The 15,298-nt window shown below is 41.0% G+C and overlaps 1 protein-coding gene and 1 pseudogene across 5 annotated transcripts in view; both read right to left on the bottom strand.

Moving 5' to 3' along the window:
• The window catches only part of LOC114469592 (uncharacterized), an 84,804-nt gene extending 70,958 nt beyond the window's left edge, over positions 1 to 13,846 (bottom strand). For all 5 annotated transcript variants that reach the window (XM_028457228.1, XM_028457231.1, XM_028457232.1 and 2 more), the window contains exons 1-2: positions 13,637 to 13,846; positions 2,565 to 2,666 (exon numbers count right to left, since the gene is read on the bottom strand). In XM_028457228.1, coding sequence (XP_028313029.1) covers positions 2,565 to 2,666; positions 13,637 to 13,708 — 174 coding nt within the window. In that variant the 5' untranslated portion in view covers positions 13,709 to 13,846. The remainder of the gene's footprint in view (positions 1 to 2,564; positions 2,667 to 13,636) is intronic.
• Positions 10,740 to 10,857, bottom strand: LOC114470484 (uncharacterized; annotated as a pseudogene).
• Positions 13,847 to 15,298: the final 1,452 nt, after the last annotated feature.

The following is a 15,298-nucleotide window of genomic DNA, read 5'->3' as shown; positions in this document are numbered from 1 at the left end:
ATTACAGGAGGAGATTGATTCTTTGCTGAGCAGAGGAGCAATCTCTATTGTTCTACCTGCAATGTCCCAGAGCAGTTTTACTCCAGGTATTTTCTGGCCCCCTAATGAGGGGGTGCCGGCATTCGAGGCTGGGCATCCGGTTGGCCACCTATTTGGACGATTGGCTGGTTTTGGCACAATCTGAATCGGAGGACACAGCGCACGCATATTCTGTTGACCTCTGACCTAGGGTTCATGACAAATGCGGAAAAGAGTATGCTGTCCCCTACACAGGAAACTGTCTTCTGGGACTGTGTCTGCGCTCGGTGCCTCTCACCGCGCACCTGTCGGCGCAGCGGATGGAGACGTTCAGGGCATGCCTTGCACTGTTTTGACCGGCCATATCTGTTCAGTTCAGATTATGTATCCGGTTTATCAGATTGATGGCTTGATGACATCATCCATCTCGGCCGCCTCCACATGAGGGAATTTCAGCTGTGGGTGGCCTCTCATGGGCTCAGCCCTGCGCGTCACGTTATGCCGGAGTGCAGCGCAGCTCTGCGCCATTGGTGGGCCTCGGATTTCCTGACGCACGGGTGCAGGGGTGCTTCGCTTGTGTGTGTGTGTTCTCTGGCCGTGCATTTACAGCACTTATCATAGACAACGCCGCTTTTACAGTTTAAATGATCAACTTACAAAGTTACTAAAAGGATGTGTTCACTTAGAATGTAGGCTTATTCAAAAAGTTAACTGCTTTAAATTTGCCCTGGTAAATTGAGGAAGTGTACAGCCTCTCTCTGCAACATTCTCACTGTAGTGGGAGGGAGGGGCTGCTGCCTCGGCTCTACAGACAGTGATGGCCGGGGGAGTTGTCGCTAGAAAAGTTGGATTTTTTTTTTTACTTTGAGCGACTAGGTTGCGCAGGACCTAGTTGCCGAAATCATGCAAGTCGGGCTACTTGAAGGAAGTTCACTTGAAGTCGCATCATTTACATTGATTTTGAATGTAATCTAGTCACTTCAGAACAAACCTTAATCCTGGTAATTTCTCTACGTGAGATATACATGGTGAGGTGTGTGAGCAGATTGAAATGCGTGTGTCTCGCTCCCAATGTGTGAGACTTTGAGTGTACAGTGTGCTAAAATTAGCAGGAGTACTTCAAACAGCAAAGTCAAGTATAAACAGTGATTAAAATGTAACTATGTTGCTTGAATTAGTAAATTAGGCAATCGGAGATGGATCTAGTATAACTTAAAAGTATAAACCCTGTTAAATGTGGCTTCATTTATAGATTATGATCACATTCACACAACTTGGACTGTGGTCTGCTGACACGCTGATGCCGTCCAAAATGGAAGCATAAACAAAACCCACATGGTATCAGTGACGTCAGTGCAAAACCTCTATTTTATAAGTATGTACGGTGGGCACACTAGTCATACTCAACCGCCTCATGATGCATTGCAAGCAAAATGTAAAATCGTCCTGGGACAAGGTTCAAGCTCAAAATCAAACATCCTTTTTTCAAAATAAAAGCATCTCTTCTTGTCTTCCATTAGTTTTTAACTCTTTTGTAAATAGGGCTCCTGTTTTGAAGTTTAGTCAGTAGCACAATGGAATGTCTACGAAAATCTCCAAAATGTGGGAATTAAATATGTGTACGAGAGTTTTATCAGGGGTTCTCAATCTTGGGGTCAAGACCCCATTTGTGGTCACGAGATACTGGAAGGGGGTCACTAGATGCTTTCAAAAAACAGACAATTTTTTGAACAATTTGAGACCATTTTTGCTTATTTTTACCCTTTTTCTGCAGCTACACCAAACTAGCTATCTTTTAACCTATTTTCATCACTTTTTCTTATTCATATTTTTGCTCCTTTTAATGCATGTTTGCTACATTACTCCCATTTCTGCCACTTCTCCATCAAAATTAAATGCCTTTTCAGCACATTTTTCCCACATTCAACACATTTTTGTCACCTTTTCTACAACTTTTCCATCTAATGTCACATATGTTGACCCATTATTGTCACTTTATTGCCAATTTAACCACATTCACGATTTGTCATGCCCATTATTTTGCAGTTCAAACTCCTTGTTTCGACTTTTAAAAGTACATTACCCCAAACCCCCCACCCCAATTTCTGCCACCTTTAAGCCAATATTGACACATCATCCAAAAATGGACAGAAAAAAAGGGAATCATCTTATCATCATCTGTCATTGAAATAATAACATTGGACTAATAACTGAGTAGACATGGGCAACCTCTGTGTCTCAACCAACTGCTGGGCTCCATGTCTCAACCAGCAAAGTTTATTCATTGCTGCAAAATAGAGGTTTAGGCATTATGAGCATTATCATAATGCAAATGCTATCAACCATTTGACTTTATGAACACAGTGAACACAGTGCAAGCTCAAGGAGAGATGTTAGTTTTAAAAGTTTCAATTCATGTTTCTCCAAACTCACTGTGTTTTTACCACTTTCCTTTTCTTTGGCAGTTAGAAAAACTCCTTTTTATAGCATGTAAGTGTGTTTTAGATTAGAAAACGTGTTTACACTGTTAGAAAAATGATTTCTACCTGGTTGAGGTGTAGCGCTAAGCACAGCGTTGCAGCTACGGTGTCCACATCAGGCTTTGGTCCACCTAAAACTGCATGAACTGGACCTTCTGACTCTTCTGCCTAAAAAAAACACACACAAATAAAGGGTTCGTTGTGTTTGTGAAATACCTTTGTTTTAGACCATGCAGCATAGGAAACAGTTGACAGTGCTGTACATTAGTGATTGATTAGCAGAGTGGGACATTTTATTTGGACTTTACTGAGTCACTGTGTCAGCGTTAAATGTCTACAGCATTTATAAACCACAAGTATCCATTATTAATGAACATAGTAATGGCTCTAATTTTTCAGCTCTAACATGAAAGTGATCAAGTGATCATGAATCCATCTTCAAAAAAGGACAAAAATCTGTTGGAACGGTAAATCAAAGCTCTATGTATTAGCAACAAGTTAAAACACCAAGCTGCATCGCAGCAGCAATGGCGTTCATTAATTTAAAACAACGAGGACACAACACTCCCCATTTAGATTAAGTGAACATTAATGACGGCTCTATTACAGAGAATAAACATTTATCTTGGAGTGAAAAAGGCAGAACATTTGTTTTTCCCATTTAGTTCTGTGCAGAATACTCTTCAGGATAAAGACATAAGATCTGTAGACATCAAGCGTGAAAAAAAATACTAATCATTTTGAGCAAACTTCCCCAACTATATCTAAAGTCTTCTTTGGGTAAGGCTCCGATTTTCCACTTGAAAATTTCCCGTTTCAGAGTTAACGCATTTTTAACGTCAGTTAACCTTTTCTGTTGAGTTTCTGTTTTATTGTCTTTCTTTAATCAGATGTCACTACTGGCTTTTAAACTTTTTTCTCCTGAGACAGCATTGGAAAAAAAACTTTTCTTTGATACCGTTCATTGCATTCTTGGTTATTGCCAGTATATTTGTCTTCACCACAAGGAAGAGGAAAAATCTAATACATTTTTCACAAGAATTTACACTTCCATCTTGTTGGTCACTCGTATACGGTGAAAGATTGTGTGTAAATCTGTGATATTGTCGCAAAACTAGCATGTGACGCAATTTCCGTTTGATTTTGTTTGAAAATTGATATGATCTAAAAAACATTACAATATACCAATGTTGCCATTTCTGTTTCAGGAAGTTAATTATAGTTTATAGCTCCCAATTTGGCTTTTAGGAGAAAGTAAAAATGACACTGAAAACTCAACTGATTTTATCTTATCTCAGTACCTCCAAATACACAAATTGAATGAAACTGCACATTTTTTCAGAACTCACTGTCTTTCCATTGTTATATCATATGATGGCAGTCATTTTTAATCTCAAACTGTTGGAAGCAGAGCTAGCTTTAGGTTATTTGGTGCCCTAGGCAGGAGTGGACTGGGTTGCCTGGCAGGAAGGCCGGCCCTGGTTGGAAGTACTCTCATGTTTTCCATCATCATACAATTTAAAAGAAATAAAAAATGAGCACAAAATCAAGGAAATTTAAGATCCTGCAGGGATTGCTTGGAAATTGTTGGTGCCTTTCATACTTTATATACTATTATAGATGGTGGAAGTGCAAACTAGGCCACAATAATGATAAAATTGCTTGAGATTAAACTGATCCATATTTGGCACCTGGACTAAAATGAGTTTGACACGCCTGATCTAAATCCTGCACCATTAACAACCAAAATATGAAAATCGTGGCTATCTGTTCTCAGTTGACGCTAAAAAACATTGAGCAACGACAGATAGATTTAATTAATGCTGTTGTTATTATAACTTTCGCAAAAACCAAAAGAATCTTCAAAAAAAGCTAAAAAGAAGCTTTATTGAGTTGAATAACATGCACACAACTCTTTGCCACACCCGTTCACTGCCTTGGTTTCAGAGTGTGCTAGGATATCAGTGTTCTTCCTTCACTGAATAGAAAAGTGAGTCTATGTAGCCTTTGTGGCAGTGAGCGCGTTAGTGGCTCTGTGCTATCCCATTTCAGTCCCGTTGCTCTCAAGAGCTCAACGAACCAGAATAACAGGTGTACTTTTCCCTAAGAGTTTCACCTCTTCAATCTCATCTTGCACAAGTCCACAGCCCTGATTGTCATTGGATTTATTACAAACAACTGGGACACAAATAACACAGTTTATAGCTGATACAATGAAAAGATGAAAGAAGAGAGACACAAATCTATTGATGATGGTACGAGTGGAAGCATATCTTTCCCTCACTGCTACATCTGCCCCAAGAGAGAGATTCTCAACTACAGGAGACATAACCTGTGTTCGAAATGTCCCACTAACGTACTATACTGTACACTACAAACTCAATGAGTATATACTGTCTTCTATGACCTACTACGAACCAACAACAAAAACCTGAAGCACACTGAGGCTAAATATCTCTGTTGATTCTCCTACTTTGAAAGTTTTGGAAACATTTGAAGTGACAAAAGTGACCAAGTAGAATATCAACATGTGCTCATGTTGTCATAGCTGAACAAGTAAACGTTTACAAGCTGCATCTGTGAAGAAATGATGTCACGACCGCGTCTGATTTCAGACGCATCTTTGGCTTTGTGCCCATTAGCTTAGCCCACAACTCAGCAGTCCTCGCATATCACCAAGCAACCATTAGCTTTACACTCTACCATTGCTCAGAAACTGTAGGTCAACGAAACACTGTTGCCTAGCAACAGCAAACAGGATCCAACCAGTGGGCGTGCACTGTAGCTGTTCCCACTCAACGTTCTTGAAGCCAAAATACAGCGCTTAGGGGCGCTTCCATCTTGCAAATTTGATGTCATTTGGAACCAGAGTCTGCGCAGTAGGGTCTGGCGGGAGGAGCTCTGACAACACGCCCCGCCCCTGCCCTGATGAGTTACGCAGCCCAGCTACACCAAGAACATAAGTATCTTTCCCGTCTGGAAATTCTACCAATGTCCTGTTCAGATCATAGAGGTGTAGTTAAATGGCGTCTCAGCTTTCTTTCATGACGTAACTGCTATTCACAAAGAGAGTAACGCAAGATCTACGGCTGTCAATCATTGTCATACTGTATGATGTAAAATCACGTTTTTCAACCTCAAGTAACTTGTTTAAAACAAACTTGAATGAGCACTTGAACACAATATAGGGAAAAAAATTTGCGACGAGTGTTTTAACTTTACAGTTTGACCAACACCTCATCTGTTATTATTGAGGAGGCGGGGTTTATGACCTATACTACAGCCAGTCAGCAGGAGGAGCTCTAAAAATAGAAGTGTCACTCTACCGAGGAGTAGATCTGGGCCTGGTTAGTAGTTGGATGGGAGACCACTGAGAATTCCACATGCCACAGAAAGGGGGCAGTCGCTCTCGTGGTATCTGCCTAGTATGAATGTGGTTGGTGCCTAGTGTCGGTGGTGGTCGGAGGGGCCGATGGCGCACTATGGCAGCCTTGCTTACGTCAGTCTGCCCCAGGCAGACTATTGGTGGCTACAATAGTAGCTTACCACCACTAAGTGTGGAGTGAAAGAATGATGGTGCTTTGAGTAACCAAAATAAGGTGCTATATAAATCCAATGCATTATTAAAGTAAATGGCAATCATAAAAATACTGCAGTGTTCATAAATTGTGATGCAACTCTAACAATGGACAGTAATAATGCAATTAATGGGTGATAACATTCAAACTGTACACAGGACAGGAGTGATGAAATCTGATCAGTAAAAGAAAGATTTATCACACAGTTAGAAAACCAAAGAATGAAGAATAGGCAATAATGAACAAGTGTACTGGGTGTGTGTAAAGTGGTGAACTATTGATGGATAAACGCAATGAGGGTTGAAAAACATAGAGGGAGGGCAATAAAAAGGTTGGAGGCTAGTATTAGAGAAAATGAGAAAGTCAGGAGTGTGAAGTGGTTAGAGGAAGGAGGAAAAGCGGTCGAGTGAGGATTATAAAAGCTAGGAAGTCAGACTGACAAATGAGGTTTGAAAAAAGTGAGGAGTAGACAGGTGAAGGAATAGATAGGAAGAGGTTAGATAAAGATATAGTGAGATAAGGCAACTAAATAAAGGTTAAAGATGGAAATCCTGAAATGTGTGTGTGAATGAGAAAGAGAGAGTGGGAGAGGAAGTCTTGAGCTGGCTCCATCATAGGAGGGTGAGAGGGAGAATAAATCAATACAAGTTGGGCAGAAAAAAAAGGAAGTAATGCATTAGCAGGAGAAAAGGCCATGGTCTGTTCCTGTGCAACGAGAGAGCACTGGTGTGTGTGTGTGTGTGTGTGTGTGTGTGTGTGTGGGGCTATCTGATATCTATCAATCTGTGAACTCCTTTGCTGAGATCCACCACCCTGTGTTGCTGTATTATTGCAGCTTGTAGAAAGGAAGAAAAGACTAGTTTAAAGCACATTAGCCACATATACATGATGTTTTTTTTATTATTATTTGGAATTAATTATTGGGAATGAAATAATTCGGAATTGAAGTATTCTGCTCCGTGTTTACATGATTTACATAATTCAAAATTGAAGTTTGCATGGAAACACATTTATTCGGCTTTATTCAATTGCACTTTAGGTCTGGGGGTTGAGAAGAGTTCTGATTGGACAGGAGGAGAACGTGACGTATTCATGTCTATCGGGAAAAAAACACACATCAAACATTTTCTTTTCGGCCACAACATACTGTAGAAGACCACATAATTGGTACTATATTTACTTTTATTTTGATTGTAGTTCACCACCTCTGTAATATCTCTAAAATCAGGAATATCTTGGCACAGAGTGATGCTGAAAAACGAATCCATGCATTTGTTACATCTAGACTGGATTATTGGAACTCTTTACTGTCAGGATGTCCCAGTATCTCACTTAAAACTCTCCAAATAATCCAGAATGCTGCAGATAGATTACTAACATAACAGGTACAAGCAGGAGAGAGCATATCTCTCCAGTATTGGCTTCCTGTAAAAATCTAGAATAGAGTTTAAAATCCTCCTGTTAGCATATAAATGTATTGCGGTCGAGGGTCGCGGGCCAAAACTAAACATTCATGTTGCAGTGCATGAAATTAAATATACCAATAACATAACTGTGCAAAATAAACACTTCAAGTAGTTTGAAATTAAAGAACACTTTTCTTTACTGTGTTTCGTGGCATAAAATTATGAAACATCTAAATATCTTCAAAGAGATTTAGTGCAATATAAATTCAACAAAATGGGACACAACATACCCCGCCGGTACAATCAACACTACAGTTTCCTTGCCTTGAACAATCCTTTAACACTCATGAAAAATAATGTAATTGGACATCAAATTTAGATTTTTTTTCTTATAAATCACTGTACTGTATTACATAATTTTTTTACATTTTAAAAAATGTCCCCCCAAAAAATAACAATTTCAAATATGGGCAGCGGGCACAACAGCCTGGTGATAGATGAGACTACCTTGAGCGGCTGGCTTTGGGCTTTGGAAGCCAAAGATGATAAGTGATTTGTTTTCGAAGATGAATAAGCGACTTGTTTTCGATTCAGGTTAGCTCAATTTCAATAGCCTTTAGTCCCAGTCTCCCAGCAGATAATCCAATAAGGTGGCCTTTCAACTAGCGGGCAATGTGTAAATGTTCCAAACCAGCTCCTGCTTGCTTTTGAGATCATTCATCAAATGAGTCTGAGTGTTGAGAGCCCTGCTACATCCTTCAGAAAAGACTGGCAGCCTTCCCAAAATAGCTGACGACGTAATACGGACTTTGCGATAGGTCCGAGAGCTGCCAGCTCCAATCAGCAGCAAGCCTACTACCATAATTCTAATCATGTAGATGTCTGCGATGTCTTTCAAGGAAAGAATCAACAGATACACAACTCACCACTTGTTCCAAGGATCGAGTGCATATCCAGCTGCAAACGTACCGCTCGGACAGGCGGGCTCACCACTGCCAGTTTTTTTTGTCCAAAAAATGTGGTTTATTGTATTGAGAGACCAACTGATCATTTCCATTATTCCAGATTTGGATGAGATGCAAAGAGAGGCTCCTAATGGATTCACAAAACCAGACAAAACAAAGCAGCAGCAAGGACAGATACCGTGGGAAAGAGGGAGCTGAGAACCAGCTCCCAGTCTTAATACAGGAGGCTGCTACTCTCTCCACCTTTAAGGCTAAACTCAAAGCTTACTTTTTCGCAAAAGCGCATACAATATAATAATAGCGTAAACCTAACCACTAGGAACACGCCTACTTCTGCATGCAACCCACCCTCACCCCAGCTCCTCCTCTTCTGTCTAATTAAATAGTGTCTAAACATCTGTGCTTCTGTTCCAGGGGTCCTGCTGACCACTCTCTCTGCTTATGCCGCTCCATGTAGCTCACGGAAGAGCGAAGAGAAAGGGGGAGCTCCCTTTGCTTCAGGCTTTCAAGGGCAGAGGTCCCAGAACAGAGCCTTCGTGCCAAATCTAAACTGCATGCTAAATAAAACAATTTGACTAAAGTGATCCTGACTAAACTATTTTCACAACACAATTCTAAAGCAGCACGATGAACCCGGCCAAAAAAAAAAAAAAAAGGCTGGGTGTACATTTTGCTCTTGATGACTTCAGCCAGAAGCCAAATGATGTGAGAGGAAAAAAGTTGAAGCTGCACAGAGGAAAAACTGAGAGTGTGGGGGTGGGGGGTGGGGTTGAGTTAGCGGGACCAATTAGAGGTATGGCTTTCCTGGACCACAGCCATCAGAGGGAGACATGAGGAGAATGACAGAGCGTATAATGGATGGCCAGCAACAGAGTGAATCATCAAAGTTTATGGCAGAGAGCTAGAAGTGAGGGATTTAAAGTGTGCCACTGTGTAAGTGCACAAAGGAGAGAGAAATGGATCTCAATTATTACTTGTGTTACACTATATCTGAAACCTCCGCCTCTCATCAGTTGCTACATTGATCATTCAATTACCACCAGGCTTATGAGAAGTGCAGCTATAGATAAATGCTCCGAATCTGGTTTATATTTTAGTTCAGAACAGCTGCTCATACACTGGTGTGCACTTAATGGCAGACAAGGGCAACTGGCGGCCCGGGGGCCACGTGTGGTCCTCAGTCTAATTTTTTGCGGCCCCCAAAGCAAATCCCCAAAAATTGTAATTCAAGAAGTTGGAAAGAATATGAAGCCCAACATAATACACAAAGTACACAAAGACACAAAGTACACAAATAATGACTAAAATTGACAAAACATAAAAACCACAAAGACAAAAAAAATACTTTTTTTCCCTGTGTTAATGCTCTGATTGGTCATTATTTTAAATGCTAACATGAATGTTGATAATGTGGCCCCCGCTGTGATAAAGTTGCCATCCCGGCTGTATGGACACGGACTAAGGCTTAGGTTTATTGGGCAATTAATGAAATACAGTATCAGCAGATTTGTGTGCAGGTTTTATATGTTTATCTGGATCCGTGTTTAAACTAAAATCTTAAACACCAAACATTGATCAAAGTCACAACTATTGCACAGATCTAGGCCTGGGCAATATATCGGGATTCAAGATATATCAAGATTTCTATTTTGGCGATAAACTAAATTACAATATCACCTATAACAATATATTTTTATTATATAGCTTATTTAGTATTACAAATTTAAAATTTTAGGAGTCACAGATATCACTACTTCTGAAAACAGCATAAAAATCAGTTAGATGAATTTATAAGTGTCCTAACCCAGACTTTCCCCTAAACAAGCCACACTACAGAACTCACTCACACGTGCTGTCTCTTAGAGGAGAAAAAGCCAAAAGTGTCACATATTGTGCAGCTGTTTGTTAATAAATGTGCCTATGATGCATTTTTCATCAGAAAATTTAACCCAAAATTGTCTTTCTGGTTAGACTTGATTGAGTTAAAATCATCAAGATTTATACCATATAATAATAATCCATCAATTTTATATAGCGCTTTATCATAGACACTCAAAGTCGCTTTACAGAATTAAGGCATTATTCTTTCACTCCACACTTAGTGGTGGTAAACTACTATTGTAGCCACAGCTGCCCTGGGGCAGACTGATGGAAGCGAGGCTGCCATAGTGCGCCATCGGCCCCTCCGACCACCACCAACACTCACTCACACACTACATTCATACTAGGCAATGTAGGTGAAGTGCCTTGCCCAAGGAGACAATGACAGATACCACTGGGGTGACTGCCACCCCACTGCGGCACCTGGAATTCTCAGTGGTCTCCCATCCAACTACTAACCAGGCCCAGACCTGCTTAGCTTCTGAGATCTAATGGGATCGGGCAATGACATGCTGGTGTGGCCACCATATATACTGTATATCCCCATTTTGAGAAAAAAATATTGAGATATGAATATTGGTCCATATCGCCCAGCCCTACACAGGTCTGACTCAGTGGTGAGAGTTGATCATAGCTGGGATGTGTGGTAAAAAAAAACAAACAAACACTCAATTGTCGAGCTAATGAGCCGAGAGGTTGTAGGTTGCAAAAGCAAAAGCTTATACACACCGAACCTACCCCATCACAAAAAACTAAACAAGGCTCTATAGATAATATCACAAAAAATCATTAGAAAACTAAGTTTAACTTTTGTTTCTACAACAGATTTTGATTCTGTTAAGTTCTTAAATTATTTAAGTATCTAACCACATCCATCTATAAAAGTGTCCAGTAGAGGTGTCCCGATCAAATATTGATATCGGATATCAGTCCGATATCAGCCAGAAAACGAATTTTATCGGACTGCATCTAAAATCACCGATATAAGCGCTCCGATAAAATTTTCCGCTCCAGCACTTGTATTCATTGGTGACTGTGGTTCACACTCTAACAAAGTAGGTGGCGGTACTGCACCTTAACGTTGGTGCTGGTCTTATTTAGTATTTATTCTTTATTCAGTTGTGAAATACTGTAGATATTATGTTGAAGGTTAAAATGTATGTAACCAATTGGTTAATAATAAATGGGTCAGTTTTTCTCATACCTTCTGTTACTGACTAATGTTCTCTGCTTGAGTGGCATCACTTGATCAAGCCTTTTCTAACATTCCACACTACAAAATAAGTCATAAAATGTATGTATGATTTGTGCTGATATCGGATCAATATTGGTATCGGCCGATACGCAATGCTGCATTATCGGTATCATATTGATGGTAAAAAAGTTGTATCGGGGCATCCCTAGTGTCCAGTATGTTTAATGAAAATAAAGTGCAATTAACTAACTTCCAGCTAAAATTTATTGAAGAGTGAGGTAGTTTAACAAGGTCTGATGGTGCGTTCACTGACACCTAGTGACTAGAAATTTACGTGCTATGCATATGTTAGCGCAATTAAAAGTTTTATTTTTTTTTTCATTAAAAACCATCAAGCTGGACATGTTTTGGATCGACACAACGATCGTGATACCTCGCCAAATACATTTTTTCTTACACCCTAATAAACATATTACTTGTTATAGATATTAGTACTTGAATTACACTTAGGCCCTGTTTACATGACAAAGTTTTGCTTCTGTTTCCATTTTTGTTTCCATAAAGTTCGGCATTATTACGGCAACGTTTTCAAATTGATCTCTGGAAGCATCAATAATGATGTAGTAAACATGCCAGGCCAATGAATGAACGTGTGATTTTGCAATGAACCAAAACAAAAGCACGCGCAGAGACACTCCCTCTCTGAGTGTTCGTGTGCATCACTCTCTGGAATTAAAGTGAATTTCTCCAACAACTGTTGATTTATTTCACCGTCATTTGGATCAGAGGAGATGTATTTTATGTCTGGACCAGATTCTGCCCACAATCACAGAGCTGCACTCCTACTGAAAGATATTTGACTTAACCCGGCGTCGGGCTTAATTTCTATCTTTTTAACACTCACTCTGGTTGGACTCGGTAATTAAATGGTCAGGTGATGTGTTTCTATCAGCGCGAGAAAGATGCACAAATGTTTGCTGAGGAGGTGAATGGAGGCTGTCCACTGGTACGTGAATAAATGATGTTATAAAATACATAAATGACTAGTTTTCGACTTGTGTTGCTGTGTGTGTCACATGTGTAGAAGCATGTTGCTGAGTTGTGTGTGTTGCAGCAGTAGATTCATGGCAATGCCAAGTTAGTGATAATTAAGGCTACATGCAGTGCACCTGTCGCCATTTAGTGTTTTTGTTTTTTCATGAGACTGCACATAAACAGGACTGAATCATAACATAACCACTAGAGCGGACATGGGCTCGTCTGTGAACGGTCGCATTTACAGACCTTGGAGTCGCTGTTAGCTTACCAATAAACAGGAAGAGATTTGTCACCTTTACAATAAGTATTGACCAGGCCACTGGGAGTGAGGCCCAAGGCCAAGGCAGGCTGACTTAATAATAATGTATCATGTTTTTCTGCAGTCAGTGCCTTCTCCTCGTTCTTCGCTCTCTGCTCTGTTTCAGGTGTCGTGAAGCTGATGATGGCAGTTCCTGATCTGTGGTTCATGGCTCAACTACTCTGAGACACTCTGATGTTCTATCTCTTTATCCTGTTCTGTTGGTCCTTCTGTCCACTAACCCCAACCAGTCGACGCAGATGGCTGCCACCTCTGAACCTGGTTCTAACGGAGATTTATTCCTGTTAAGAGGGAGTTGTTTCTTCCTTGTCGCTAAATGCTTGTTCATGTGGATCTTGTTGGGTTTTTTGTTTCTTATGAATTTTATATTTTGATAAGCACATTGAGATTACTTTGTTGTAAATTGCGCTATACAAATAAAGTGAAATTGAATTAATGTCTTTGTGTGTGTGTGTGTGTGTGTGTGTGTGTGTGTGTGTGTGTGTATTCATGACTCAGTATCTGCAGCATAGAGCACTGATATAGCAGAAACACAGCCTCTGGCTCCACTTGTTGGTGTCACGCCTCCATGTCATTAGAGGCTGCTGCACACACACACACGCGCACACGCACGAAGATGATGATGATGCTACCAAACACACGCGCTCCCCCCACTGCTGCAGTTCACATAATATGATTGTAGATCTACAGGTGCTCTGATGTGGTGGGGGGGGGGACACACCTCCCTTTACACCCACAGCCTGATGTGTAACTCACCGCTAGGCTGCTGTAGATCCTCCGCAGATATTCTTCCATGATGGCCTGCGTCGCTGCTACAGATTTATCCATTAACACCAAGTTTCTTCACTGAGGCCGTTGTGTGCATGTGCGTGCGCGTGTGTCAGTGTGTATGCGCGTGTGTGTGCATTCAGTGTCCCCCGCTGTGCTCACACTGCACCACTCTCTGTGAGCAGAGGCTCCGCCCCCTTCTCTCTCTCTCTCTCTCTCTCTACTGAGCCTCCACCGACCGAAGCTGTGACGTCACCGACAACTAGAGGCGCGCACGGCGATCCAGGCGCGCTCCCTGCGGTAGAAAGCACCTCCCAACTTAATGACCCCCCTCCTACACACACACACACACACACACACACACACACACACACACACACACACACACACACACACACACACACACACAAACACACACACACAGGGCCGTTTCTAGCCATTTTGGTGCCTCTAGGTGAAATTACATTCGCGTATTGAATTCACTTGAAAAAAATAAATAAAAAAATCCATCTTTTCTAAATAGTTTGTTTTTTGGGCTATTTGTTGTTCGGATAGAAAAAAAATAAAAAACTTTTGATTTTCAGAGTATTTTTTTTTTCTTCTGTTTTTTTTGCCAATGTCTTTTCTGAATTATCAAGATACTTGGCCAGAACATTCACCAAATGGTGCAGATCTGAATGGGCTTTGCTTCTGAACAACCGCAAAGTCCTCAGGTGCCTGCGTCAAGTCTATTGAGAGTGAGGAGTCACGTGGTGAGTTGGGTTGTTTTGGGGGGGGTCTGAGCCCGTCAGCCATGATGGTGGTAGACGCCCCCAGAATTTCACGCATTCGCCAGAGCTTTACTTTTTGCGCATTTACGTAGAGGAATACGACAAGGAAAAAGAAGAAAAGCAATGCAAAAAGAGAAGGCGAAAGAAAAGGGACCTTACAGGGACAAACTGATACCAAGCGCAGAAAAGAGGTATTTGGAGAAGCTAGTGGACATTCGCAACATCGACCCGTACGAGCTATCTGCAGTGGAATGGCACAGAGACCTGGACCTTTTACCTTTGTGCACATACATGGACATCGTAAATTACCTAGTTTTTGGTGTAAGTTACTACACAATGCAGGAGTTCAAAAGCCACAAGTCTCTGGAAAGTTACGAGACTTTCTGCTGCGGCTGGATCCAGGACTTGGTCATCTACAAGCCTCCAGCTGGTGAAAACAGCTTTGTACTGGCAAAACTAAGTTTCTTCACATATGTGTTTTAGTGTGTCAGAGACAAAGGCACTACAGCGTCCACAATCATAAGGTAACCTACACTTCCTAGCTTTAAAAGACAACTACATAAAGACATTTTAAGAGAACGTTCCAGAGTGAAAATGCAGAGAACACACTCTCATCCACGGGGGTGTGCGATCGAAAGTAAGGTCCTTTCTTCTAATTGCAGCCAACCAAGCAATCCGACGTCTCCTCGTCAGGTCAGACACTTGCTCTCCTAGATGCTGTGTCCGTTTCGGTAACCTAAAAAACTGTATCCCGTTGTTCCTCCGTCTTCCATGGCTATCGTGGGAGGTATTGGAGCAGTTCTTAACGCAGCAGTGACTTCCAGGCATGGTCAAACAGTGCGGAATAGCAAGTACCTCCGCTACTACCGCGTTAAAAACA

The sequence above is a fragment of the Gouania willdenowi genome, chromosome 9 (assembly GCF_900634775.1).
Source record: "Gouania willdenowi chromosome 9, fGouWil2.1, whole genome shotgun sequence".
In the NCBI taxonomy this organism is placed as follows: domain Eukaryota; kingdom Metazoa; phylum Chordata; class Actinopteri; order Blenniiformes; family Gobiesocidae; genus Gouania; species Gouania willdenowi.
This window is presented reverse-complemented; position numbering and strand designations above follow the sequence as displayed.